The sequence below is a fragment of the Piliocolobus tephrosceles genome, chromosome 14, assembly GCF_002776525.5.
Source record: "Piliocolobus tephrosceles isolate RC106 chromosome 14, ASM277652v3, whole genome shotgun sequence".
Taxonomy (NCBI): Eukaryota; Metazoa; Chordata; class Mammalia; order Primates; family Cercopithecidae; genus Piliocolobus; species Piliocolobus tephrosceles.
The window spans coordinates 25,087,492-25,100,717 of record NC_045447.1 but is presented as its reverse complement, the minus strand read 5'-3'; the positions used below and the strand labels follow the sequence as shown (position 1 = coordinate 25,100,717).

The following is a 13,226-nucleotide window of genomic DNA, read 5'->3' as shown; positions in this document are numbered from 1 at the left end:
GGAGGGGTCGCAGTCCTGCTGGGGCGCTTCCTTATCCGTTCATTCCTAGGAGAAGATGGCCAGAGGAGTTGGATCTCAGAGAATGAGAGAAAGGAGTAGTTGCTAAGTCATAGCCTCGGCATGAAGTAATGGTGAACAGAGGGAGTGTGTTTATCCTTTGTTTAGATGTCCAGTGTGAGGGCTTAGGGATGGCCTTGTTCTTTAGTGGTTGAGCTTCCTGCCTTCTGGGGTCTGCATGGGACCTCATGTGTGCAGGATGGTCTTTGCAGGGTGGTGCATCTCTGCAGGACAGTGAGCATGGGCCCCTCATTGGCCTCCACTACCTACCTGTCTGTTGGGGAGATTCTATCTGGGAGACAGAGAGAGATGGCCCCTCAGAGAACAGTGCACATTGCTAATGGATCAGAATTGCACCATTGCCAGACCCACTGGAAAACGAAGGTAGCGTGTCTGTTTAAAATGCCATTAACACTGCTTCTTCTTAACATCCTGGGCAACCTTCCACATGCCCCAGCACCCTCGAAAGAAGTTTCCAGCTGTAACTGTTGAACCCCACCCTGCTAAATTTCAGAGTTTATGACTTGACAAGATTGCCCAAGACTCTTGCTTTCCCCCCTAGGTTTAAATTAACCAGGGAATTTACTGTTAATATTTAAATCATATACTGTCTTTGTGAACTCCAATATTACCCAGCGTTGTGGCTGACTGACACCGTACAATGAAGAAAATTAAGTGTCTAAGAATTATCTCCAACTAATGGTATATTTATACATTGTAGGTTACTTTGAATTTCTAGACTGTTAAGAGTTGTTTAATAGGTTAATAGTTTTAATCTATTAATCTAATCTTTTCTACTTGACTATTTATCAAAATATATCAGTGATACATGACAGAAATGGAAGTACAGATCATTTTGAGGGTTATTAAGGAACAGGTGATGGTGTGAGGATGTGAAACTTAGGTGGAATAGTAAGTACCAGGCATGGGCCTCGCTCCTGGCATTTTCAGATACTGTGGTTCTGCTCCATGTTCCCTCTCTCAGCTCTTCCAGGCTAGTGATAAAGCTATGACCTTTTTCCCACGATGGCTTCTCTCCTTGTCACTAAAAGCTGGAGACTCTTTATATCTGAAGGACATGTTTGAGCACAGCAGCATTTGAAAACACATCAGGGAGAGAGAGAGGCAGGCAGTGAGCATAGAGCCCAGGCACTTTTCTCTGTGGAAGAGGTGGGACCCTTCATTCCTGTCCTTTATTTCATGTTGTTGTGACTTTTAGCATCTAACATATGCCCAGTTCTGTCTGGATGCTCAGGAAACAGCAAAAATCAAGGGAATGTATTCCCTGTGTCTTGTGACTTCTGGCGTTTAGTCATGTATGTGTTCATTCATTCAACAGGTGTTTTTATTATTTTCTCTTGAGAAAACAAAAATTATCCAAATGGTTCAAAGCCTAGACTTTGGAGTCAGACAGACCTGGTGGAATTCTAGGAAGAGGGGAGACTGAAAAAGTCACTCGGTTTCTCCAATCCTTGGTTTTCTTATCTAGAAACCAAAAAATGCCCGTATCAGGCATTGCACAGAAGGATGAGATGCTGTAAGTGTGGGGCCTGGAGCACTCAGTATACCATGGCTGCCCTTGGCATCACTCTCCATGTTTTTTTGTGCCATTTGCATCATGACTGTCCTCACCAGCATCACCTCCACCCTGCATGCTGGTGTGTTTTGTCTGGTCGTTTTCCGTTTGTGTCATTGAGCAGACCTTGGCTGACACCTGCCAGAGGACCAGGCACAAGGATACAAAAAGCAGTGGGTAGAGCCCTGGCCTCTGGAAATCTTCCAGAACCACATGGAATTAATTAGAGGGCAGATTTGGAGTTGGGAGTAGGAGCCTGTTAGAAGCAGAGGGGAGCGTTTCCAGAACTGCTGGTGGGAGAATGAAGGCTCCTGAACCGTTAGTGGGGGCAGCCACCCTGTCGCCTGAGGGCCTGAATCTATGCTGATTGGTGGTCCTGATGGCGACCCTGCACCCTCAAGAGAGAATGTCAGGGTATTACCAGGCTGCTGTATCTTGGCATTTCAGAAAGTGGGAAGAGTGTGTTACATTTTAGAAAATGTTCATCAGTTCATCAGAAAGGATAAAGATACAACTTTGACACTCAAGAAATAAGCTTCACTTATTCAGAAAATTGGCTTCTGTGAAGCAACTGCAACCTATGTTATAATAAAGGCCAGATGAATGAGTCATTCTGCAGTTCTGAATATTCACTGAAGCAGCAAAACCATCGACAATTACAGTGATGTTGACGGATTGATCACAGAAAAGTTTTGCCTGGATCAGAGGCTACAGATGCCTCCAGAGCCATGCTGACACTGACCTTTCCTGGACTTGGTCCTTGGTTCACTTGGTAAACAGCCTCTTGCTGACCATCACCCATGTGCTAGCCACTGTTCTGAGTATCATGAGCCAATGAGACAAAATCTTGTCCTCTAGCTCATGTTCTAGTTGAGGAAATAGACAGTGAAGTGGACAGAAAGGTAACAGAGTACATTGAGTGGGTAAATACTGGGGAACCATAAATGAATTTCAGCCAAGGAGTGACGTGACCTTGGCTGCTCTGTCCAATGTGGATTCCAGGGCAGTGTATAGCAGGAAGGGAGATTGGCTATGAGATGTTTACAAGACAGGAGAAAGGGGAAGGTGGCTTGAACTGGAGTGGTGGTCGTGGCATGGTAAGGAATGGTCAGTTTCTGGACATACTTTGAAGGTGGGGTTGGCAGGATTTGCTGGTATATTCATAGTGGGGAGTGACAGAGCAGGAAGAGTCAAGGCTAGTTCTAGAGTCTGGGCAGTAGGAGCTGGAAGGATGGAATTACTATTAGCTACTATTAGCTGAAATGGAGATGATGGTGGTTATTTGATTGTGTTGTCTTAGATTGCAGGTTTTAGCCGGAAGAGTGCTGGGCTAGGAGGCAGAATTGTTTTCCTGTCTTGGGAGAAGAGATGGAGCAGCAGGGTTTTGGACCTGTTAAATATGAGGTGCCTATTAGGTGTCCAGATGGAGGTGTCAAGCAGCTGGGGCTTTATGTAGGTCTGGAGTTTGGTGGGGGGACCAGTCCAAGCTGGAGATACAATTTGGGATTCAGCACCATATAGTTAATGTTTAAAACTCAGATTCTAGCTGTGTAGTCCCAGCTACTTGGAGGGCTGAGGTGGGAGGACCGCTTGAGCCCAGGAGTTCAAGGCCAGTCTGGGCAACATAGAAAGGGCAACATAGTCTCTGTCTCTCAAAAAAATTAAAATAAAAAAAAAGATAAATAAGAAATAAAAGTACAAGTCTCCATGAGATCACTTAGGAAATGAGTAATCTTAGGAAATGGGTAAAAATGCAAGAGGTTCTAGAACTGATCCTTGGGGCATATCAACTTGTAAGAGCTGGAATGATGAAGATGATTCGGCACAAGAGATAAGAATGTCCAAAAGGCCAGAGGTCCACCAGGGGAGCACAGAGCAAAGTGAGCAACCAGCTAGATGGAGGAGAGGGTGGCTGTGTTAGAGGCTGCTACTAGAGGCAGAGTCCGACGGGGAAGTCCGACGGGGACTGAGAAGGGACCACTGGATTGAACAGTGTGGCAGCCACTGGAGATCTTGAAAAGAGAACCTCTGGTGGAGTAGTGGAGGCAACAGCCTATTGGACTGAACAGGTATTACCAAGGAGCCAGCCTGCCGATATCGGCAAGTAGATAAGAATCATTTGCACTCATATAGTCAGTGGGTGGGAAGTGGGTAGAGTTGGAGGACTTGGCCAGTGGGCAGAGTCCTGTCTGGATGTGTGTTAATGCATTTAACATCCCATGCATGCGTGCATTCATGGGGAGTGTATTTAAGCTCAGCTGGAGAGCAGTTTACTTTCATTCCCAAGGAGTGAAGTTTTATTCTAGGGGAAGTTAACCAAGTCGTTATTTACACACTGTGATTAGAGATTTTTTCTTCCACCCTTAACATTGTTAAAGGTGGGTGAGGTATGAGAGTAAATGGCACACTTTGGAGGAAGAGCAGGGGTCCTCAGGCTGAGCCTTGGGATGTAGATGTACACCTTGCTCCCCATCTGTGTAGGGAGACACACACGCCCTGCTGGGTAAAGTTCTGGCGTGTGTAAAGGCCTTAGATGTCTCTGATCCGTGTTCACTCGTGCAGATTGGAAAACTGAGTCTTAAAGTGGGCAGCCAGCCCGGGGAATCAACAGCAGAAATAGGACTAAAGGCCAGGGTGCTGAGCACTGCTCACATCTACTGTGACTTGGTAGAACTTCTAAGCATCAGCATTATTGGCAGAATGATGTGGAAATCATGCCCAGAAACAAAGCCGCCATACTCCCAGGCACCTAGCATCAGCGTGAACTTTCCTCCGACATGCTTGAAATGGCATCTCTTTGGGCCTCAGATCCACTGGTAAGTTACTTGGTTGTGTTGTCTTAGGCTGCAAGCTTTAGTGGCAACAGTATCAGAACAGGAGCCAAAAAGTTTTCAGACTAAGCTCATCACTAAAAATTGTGTGACCTTGGCCATGCCTTTCCTTCACCTATGTGCACTGAGTTCTTTCTGTGGGCCAGGCATTGTGCTAGGGCTGGGGATACAGACGTGAATAAAACAGACCCAGGCCCTGTTCTGTGCCTCGGTTTTCCCATCTAGCCACGGGACTCTTGTCAATGCCAAGCGTGATGAGGTGGGCATGAGTTCCTTGAAGAACTATCAGGTAAGACCCAGACAGAGAGAGACTGGTTTGTTTCTTAAACCTCCCCTGCTGGCAGAGTCTGCAGGCACATTGGCCTGGCCAGACACAGTAGCAGGATCGAGTAGCAACCAAGCAGAAGAAAACCAAGGGTAGTAGAAGATAGTAATTTACAAACTTCACTGCTTTGGAGCTGTTTCTTCAAATTTCATGTTACACCATGTATTGGTTGCCTATGGCTGCTTTCGCTCCTGTTGCTTCACTGCAACAGAAGTGTATACACTCCTTGGGGTTAGAAGTCTGAAATCAAGGTGTTGGAAGAGTCAGATTCTCTCTGAAAGCCCCAGGGGAAAATCTGATCTTTGTCACTGCCTGCTTCTGGTGGCCATCAGCATTCCTTGACTTGTGGCCACATCATTCCAGCTCTACCTCTCTGGGCACATTGTCTTCTCTCCTCTGTAACTTCTCTTATGTCTGTCTTAAATCTCCCTTTGTCTTATAAGAGCACTTAGTGCATTTAGAGACCACTCAGATAATCCAAGGATGAGCCTAATCTCAGGATCCTTCACTTAATTGCATCTGCAAAGACTCTTTTTTCAAATGAGATCATATTCACAGATCCAGGAGATTAGGACGTGTACATATCTTTTAGGGAGCTACCGCTAACCCCACCACAGAGAGAAAGAGGCCTCAATCTGTATACATCAGGCAAAAAGCAAAGCTCTATGTATTGAAGATGGGGAGTCAGAGCCTTGCTCAACACTACCGTCCCCATTCCAGCCTCATGGGTGCATCTAAGAGCCATTGCTATGGAACCTCTAGACCTTCAAGGAACATACTTTGAGAATCATTGCCTTAGAGAAAGGCCAGCACTCTTAGGGAACTTCTTGGGCAGAGATCCACTTGGTCTGGCTTCTCTCCTGGTCAGCTTGCACAATTAGTAACCAGTGACCACGGATAGCATGTACTTACTGAAAAATAGCCTTTTAATGCTTGACTTTGGATTTTATGTTGAAGTGTGACTCGGGTTAAATATAAAATTCATAGCATATCTTGAGCAACTATTTTGTAGTTATCTATATATAAATCTATTTTACAGCGACACAAATAGAATAGATTATGGAGTGTCAGCATGTAGATAGATTCCGAGTGCTTTTTCACTAATATACCTAATGATTCGTGCTGAGAATATCCAAGGGCTCCACTGTACATTTAAATGGATATAATTAAAATAATGAGCTCTATTTTAAAAAATGATATATGAAAAAAATTTTTTAAAGAAGTTAGAAGGAGCCGCGCCACTAATTCAAAGTGATGTAAGTACTTCTGTGATTCCATTGTTATTAGGACACCTAATTAAATGCAAAGCATTTGAGAAAAGCAACATTTGGGCTTGTAAATCTAAAGCCTAGAAGTCAGGGGGAAGAGAAAGAAGTTGCCCATGCCTTCATCACGGCAAGGACTTGGGGGCGTTGCATTTAAGGGAGGGGATGGTTATGTGCTATTGTGCCTGTGGGCGATAGAGGGCGGCTCACTGGTCCCCATCTTCTGTGAACTCAGTCAGGAATCTGACTGCAGCTATATTTGCCAGTGTGACCTCTGATTTGTTTGGGGTGGGAGGTATGGGTACGAGAACTAGGGAGAGGCTGCCTTTTCATTGGAGAAAGACATTCCCCTGTGCCTGACTCTCAGTTCCAGGTATTAGGGGCACTCCGAGTGACCTGAGACTCTGGTGGTTCAGTGTAAAGGACAAAGGATGGGGAGTCTGGAGATGCAAGTTCTAGTTTCGACTCTGTTACGCGCCCTGTGCCTTTGGAGAGGGCCTTTCCTGTGATGCGTTCATGCCTGGCCCTGTTGCAAATGGGTGACCATCCGTTCTGGAAACCCATCTCAAGGATATACTCTGCTGTTCCAGTGGGCCCCAGGGAGTCTTAGGAGGCGTACGTCCCAGTGCCTGCTTACTAGAAGGCAAGTATCCTTTTGGTCATTCAGCAAATATTTTATTTATGGAGCACCTACCATAGGCCTACTGGATGCTGGGAATAAGAGACACACAACACTCCCGAGGGCCCCACCTACTCTTAGGACAAGTGCAGTTTGGTGAGCCAGTGTACAAAGTATTTTCAGGAAACAGGGCTACAAAGGAAATACAACGAGGTGATGAACTAAAAGCTAGACTGGAATTTCGGGAAGGGGACGAGCGAGCCAAGATGAGTTCATTAGGACACAATGGGAGGATCGCTGTCAGAGTCACCTGTGCAAGGAAGATGTGGCATTCAGAGAGGGAGTCTGACTGTGTCTCAAGCAAGCCAGGAAGGCTTCCCAGAGGTGAGGATGTCATCACGAACCAATGTCGTCATCATCATGGCAGCTGCCATTCATGGAAATCCACTCTGCCCACGCCCGCAGCTGGCAAGAGTCATGGTCTGTCTTTAACAGACAAGGAAGCAGAGGCTCAGAGAAGGGAGTCTCTTGCCCAGGGCTGCAGGGTGTCGGGGTGGGCAGATGAGAGTTCCACCCAGCCTGCCTGACTCCAACAGCTCCTCCCTTCCCCTACCAGGATACCATGATGGTGGTGAGGACTTGAGAGCAGGAAGGGACACTGAATCTTTTCAGATGGCATGGTCAGGTGCTTTCGAAGCCTCAGGCTGAGCTTCAGAACACTGGCTGTGAAGAAAGCCGGTAAGGGAATTCTGTGCAGGGGGCCCCATCTGTTTCCTCACCTCCCATCTCTTTGCCCAGTGAGCCTCAGGGCCCTGACCATTAGCACCCATGAAGTCTTAGCTAGGAAATGGGAATGTCAGCTGCTTTCTTTACCCCCCAGATTGAATGTGGATACACGTCGTTCACTATCAGCTTCATCAGCATGACCACCTCTGCAGCACTAGGCAAAGTCCTCACTCCCTCACCGCCGGTATCCCATTACTGAACAGTGGTAGAGCTGGCATTCAAACCCTCTTTGGTCTGACTCCACAGCCCATGTGCTAAACACCTACGCCACATAAACTTGCATCCTCTGCACATGCCCCTCCCCTGCCCGCCATAAAAAAGACGATAAATAAGAGTAAAACATCTCCACTGGTAGCTATTGTTCTAGGTCCCATATAGACATTACCTTGTTTTACATCACAGCACTGTGGGGGTAGGTACCGTGTTTGCCCCGTTGTATGGATGTGAAGACTGAGGCTTGGAGGAATCAAGTCACTTATGTAGGAACCTGCAACTGGCAGTTTTGAGATTTGACCCTAGGATGATCCAACTTCCAAATCTGGTACTTGGCCCATTTCACTCCTGCCAGGCCATCAGCCAGTCTGCTCCAGTGCTTCTCGTGACCGGGAGCTCACCACCTCCAGTGGGTCCCCTTTTCTTGCCAGCAGCAGGAATCACCTCTCTCTCTAAAGCCACAGCTGTCCCCTTGTGACTTGCTAGACCTGTCAGTTCTAGTTATGTCTTAGGCCTCACAGAACTTGAGACTTCTTTGCCCTGTGGTATCCTGCAGCTACGCAGGGCTGTGCGTCCCTCTGAGGGACCAGGGGGACGCTTGCTCATGATATTATCTCCCACAAAGGTGGCAGCAGCTCGGAAAGCCAGGGAACCTCATGTCCTCCTGCTCACCCACAAGCACCTTGGTTTTGGCTCTGTTCTGGATGCTGAAGGTCAAGGGTGGGTGATGTGGGGCAGCCTCGGCTGTGGGTGAGGAGGCTTCCCTCTGTGACTTTCTCTTCCGGTCCAGGCTGCCTGCATCAGGTCCCCGTCCCACCTTGTTCCTCCCACGTGACTTTTGGTATGTTATTTTACCTCTCAGTGCCACAATTCCTAGACTGTAAGGTGGAAGTACCAAGATTTCCTTCCCAGCGTCATTTCTAAGGATGAAAGGAATTAGTATGTTAGAACAGTGCTAGGCACATAGGATGCTCTGTTTAAGTGTTTCTTAAGTAAATTAAGGAAATGAATTCTGAGGCGATTGAATCATACAGTTTTACACTTTCTTACCGTGGAGAAGGGCAAAAGCTCAGGCGGTGTGTCTGGTGGCCCTGGTGGGACAGACACATGAGAAGGAGGCACCACTGGATGCCAAAGAAGCTCTAACAATGTGTCATTATTAACAATAGTCATGGTGACCATGTCTTGAGAGCAGTTCCAGGCTGGGCACTGTGCTGAGTACTTACCATGGGTTCGTTGATTAAAATCTACATGACAACCCCGTTAACTCCATTTTGCAGATGGGGAAACCAAGGCTCAGAGGTTAGGTGGCTGGCTGGAGGCCCACAGCGAGGAAGTGGTTGGCACGATAGCCCTTGCTCCTGACTGATTTTCCCAGCATGCCTTTGCACTCGTGTTCTGTCCATCTGAGTCCTAGCCTCCCGTATGAGTCATCTTGGGCTGCTGTTAACAGAATGCTGTGGGATGCCATACCTAATGCCACAGGCTTAATTAAACAACAGAAATGTATTTTCTCACAGTTCTGGAGGCTGCGGGTTGTGATTAGGTTGCCAGCACGGTTGGGTTCTGGTGAGGGCTGTCTCCTGGCTGCAGAGGGTCACCCTCTCACTGTGTCCTCACGTGGAGGAGAGAGCAATCTCTTTCTATTCCTACAAAGCCACCAATCCCCTCATGATGGCTCCTCCCATGTGACCTCATTAACCACACTTAATCTCCCAAAGACCCTCTCTCCAGATCCAGTCACACTGGTGGTTAGGACTTCACCATATGAATTAGGAGCACACAATTCAGTCCATAGCAGCTCCCCATGGCTTTCCTCTATCCTTTCCTCATTAGCTGGGGACTTCCCTCTCTATCTTTGCTCAGTTTCCCAACCTTTCTCCACCTTGGATGAAAGCTGAAGCTGGGAAGGACAGCAAATGTGATTAAACCCATGCTCCTGTGATAAACAGGGCTGCTGAAACCCAAAGAAGAGAAAAGGCTTGCCCAAGGCCACACAGCAAGCCCGTCGTAGACCGAGGACTGGAGCCTGGGTCCCTGAGTCCCAGCCCAGTGCCCCTGCTGTGCTGCAGTTGGAATGCTGGCATCCCCTGCCTTGAGTCTGGGCCTTGAAATTCACAGACCACACTCTCCTCTGGTGCAGTGGAGGGGCTGGCATGGCCAGGGCAGTGTCTCTGGGCCTGGAACATGACTCGATTTCCCAGTATGTGCACGCCTCAGCTTCCCCACCTCACAGACAGCAGTCATGAGGATGCTTCCCTTGTCAGAAGGATGTGGGGTCCTTAGGATGATAACATGGACAGCTGTGTTGAAAGGAGGATGCTTCGGGAGTGGATGGCAGGGACCTGGCTTCCTGGGCCTATCCCCGATTTTATGTCTGGCCTGAGCAAGTCACAGCTCTGCTTTAGTCCTTAGTGTCCCCCTCACAAAGGACGTTCAGTGACCCACGTCCTGCCCTCTTCAGAACTGACATCATTACCTTGAGGATGTTTTCCGATGTTTAAAGAGCCCCCTCCATGCCAGTGTTGGCTCCGTGACATCTCAACCCAGTGAGTCTTTTTGCATTGGCGTTTCCCATTTGTAAAACAGGAGCAGGGAAGAGCCTGGACAAGATCCCGAGCCTTCTTGCCTAGGAACAAACGGAATAGCACTGGATACTGCGTACATCAAAGCACTGAAACCCTTACTGCCCAGAGCATAGTTTGAGGCCCAGCAGCCTCAACTGAGAGCTTGTTAGAAATGCAGAATCTCTGAGTGAGGCATGGTGGCATGGTGCCTGGAGTCCCAAACACTCAGGAGGCTGAGGTGGGAGGGTCACTTGAGCCCAGGAGTTTGTGTTCTGCAACCTAGTGAGACCCATCTCTAAAAAGGAAAAGAAATGCAGAATCTCAGGCCCTACCGCAGAACAGCTGAGCCAGAACCTGCATGTTTTTCAAGATCCCCAGCTAATCTGTATGCACACTGAAGTCTAAGAAGAACTGATTTCAACCAGCTGAAGGTGCCCTTTTAGGTCACTTGTAACTCCAGTCATGGTAATTGCAAGCAAATAAGTGGCAAGTGAGGCAACTGGGCACATCTAGACCTCTTGAGACCTCAGCTTCCCCAACTGTAAAATGGGTGGAATTGGAGCCTTTCTTGCTCCATGGTTTTCAAACTGTGTTTCTTGAAGCCTCAGGGTTCCCTGGAGGAGCCTCATGGGTAGCCATGGGGGTTGTGTTGGAGGCTAAGGGGGCCGGGGACCCTAGCATTCACTATGCACACAGCCTGGCATGTTCCTGTGGTGCCATGGACTGGTGGGCTCCTGTGTCAGTCTGGAGGAAGAAAGTATTGAACGGACTTTCTTCTTTTCCAGGGAGCGCTTGAAGCGCAGCCAGAAGAGCACCAAGGTGGAGGGCCCAGAAGCAGTGCCAGCCGAGGCCTCGCTGAGTGCCGAGCAAGGAACGATGACGGAGGTGAAGGTGAAGACAGAGCTGCCCGATGACTACATCCAGGAGGTGATCTGGCAGGGCGAGGCCAAGGAGGAGAAGAAGGCGGTCGGCAAGGATGGGACCAGCGACGTGCCTGCCGAAATCTGCGTGGTGATTGGCGGCGTCCGCAACCAGCAGACCCTTGGTGAGTTTCCAGCCTCTGTGGTCAGGGTGGAGACCAGGATGGGAACGTGGAGTCAGAGTCCTGGGGAGCAGGGACCTGGTGCTTCTGCTCCCTTCCTGACTGAGAGAACCTTTGCTAGCTTCCCTCTGCATTCAGGGAGAGATCTCAGCTACTTTGACTTGCCTTTGCTTGTGCAGTTTCCGGCTGGAGAGCTCTTCCTTTTCTGCTCGGCAGCACGACCCTATCCATCCGTCAATACCCTGTTTAAGTCAAATGCCTGGAACCTTCTGGGGGCCCAGTGAATCCGTTTGTCTGTCTCTGGGCTCCCATACCCCTGGGGGGTCTCACACAGCCCTTACTGCTCAATGTCCTAAATGCCTCTCTGCTTTTCTCCCTCCTGGAGGGAGGGAGATCCCAGTGCCGGTGCTGCTCAGAGCAGATACCCCATCAGGATTGGATCGGTGACAGATGGCGCTTCCCCTGCCTCTTCTGGCCTGGGCCGGACCCAGAGGAGCTCTGTGGAAACTCACATCTTAGCAACAATTTCTCTCCCTCCAGTCTCTAGCATGCGCCAGGAGATACCCCTCAGGGGCCCTCTGCACTGCTGCCAGGTTCACAGACTCAAATGCCCATGAGGCCCAACAAATATGTTTATTTAGCGTAAGTAGAGATGAGCCAACAGGACAGGTGGTGAGGACCGTGTCCAGTCAGAGAACACACGCTGTGTGTGTGGAGGGCGGCGGCCGCTCAGCTGCTGCACTGACGGTTGCTGGGTGGGGATATGGCTCAGCGTTGCCACATCTCTGGACAAATCACACGCCAGAAATGAACATTTTGATGGGAATTCTTTTGGCTTTAAATGTTGGCAGCCAACTGACCTTTTGAAATCCGCCAAACAAAACGTGTCTGTGGGTCAGGGTCCCTGTGGGCAGAAGTTTGCAACCCCTGGTCTGTGAAATAAAGTCCTCACTCCTGGCGTGGAGGCCTTGCCTGGTCTGGCTCCAGATGTCTGCTTCCCTCCACACCCTCCTCCACGTTTCCAAGGCTCAGTGTGTTCTTAGAAGTGCTGCTGTTGCCCTGGCCTCTGCTACTTTCCTGGTCCAGCTCTGGCTCACCTCCTACTGACTTCCAAGTACCTCCACCTTCCTGGCGCACATCCTGTATGCGGCACCACGGCCTCACTTCTGCAAGTTTAGACTGAAGTCCTGGTGCCATTTCTTCCCAACTGCTGAGAATCATCCTCAAACTCCCTTTCCCAGCTGTTCCCTGCTGGTTGTGACCATCTTAGCCCCACCTGGGTCATGGCAGCATCCTGCTAACAGCCATGCTTTTGCAGCTTGCCTGCCCTCTGCCCTGGCTGCCAGGAGGCCTTGGCCAAAACAGAACACCGACCATGTTGCTCCCCTGCTTATAACCCTGGGACTCCTTACTGTCTCTAGAGTCGAGACCAGAGCATTAAGAGCCTCCATAACCGGAACCTTCTAGTCCCATTTCTTGCCTCTGGTCTTCCCAGACCTTTCATTCCAGTGTAGTCTGCTCTTCCTGTACTTTGTGTATGCTGTTGCCTCTCCCAGGAATGCCTTCCCCCGTTTCCACTTGCCCAAATCCAACCTATCCTTTAAGACGAACTCCAGTGCCACCTCCTCCCAGAAGACCTCCTTAATCTCTTCTGGTGAGAGTGGGCTGTTTCTACCCTGCTCCTTAGTTGGTGCACTTTCTACTTTGTTTTTAGATTAGAGGGGCCTGTCTGTGCCTGTCTCTTCCATGAAAGTGGAAACCCCTAGAGATTGGGGCTCCAGGACCTGCCTGATTTACGTCTCCCTGTTCCCTGCTTCCACTCCACAATACCGAAGTATTGGTTTCTGGGAGTGGTGACTTTGACACTGGTGCTGCAGCTGTCATGGTGGGGCTAGGTTATACTGCAGTAACAAAAGATCCTGAAAGGTACAAGATACCTTAGTAG

The 13,226-nt window shown here is 49.0% G+C and overlaps 1 protein-coding gene across 3 annotated transcripts in view; it reads left to right on the top strand.

The window, feature by feature from the left end:
* Window positions 1–13,226, top strand: part of ZNF618 (zinc finger protein 618) — a 178,238-nt gene that overhangs the window by 100,891 nt on the left and 64,121 nt on the right. For all 3 annotated transcript variants that reach the window (XM_023223774.1, XM_023223775.1, XM_023223776.1), the window contains exon 3: window positions 11,025–11,284. In XM_023223774.1, the coding sequence (XP_023079542.1) occupies window positions 11,025–11,284 (260 nt within the window). The remainder of the gene's footprint in view (window positions 1–11,024; window positions 11,285–13,226) is intronic.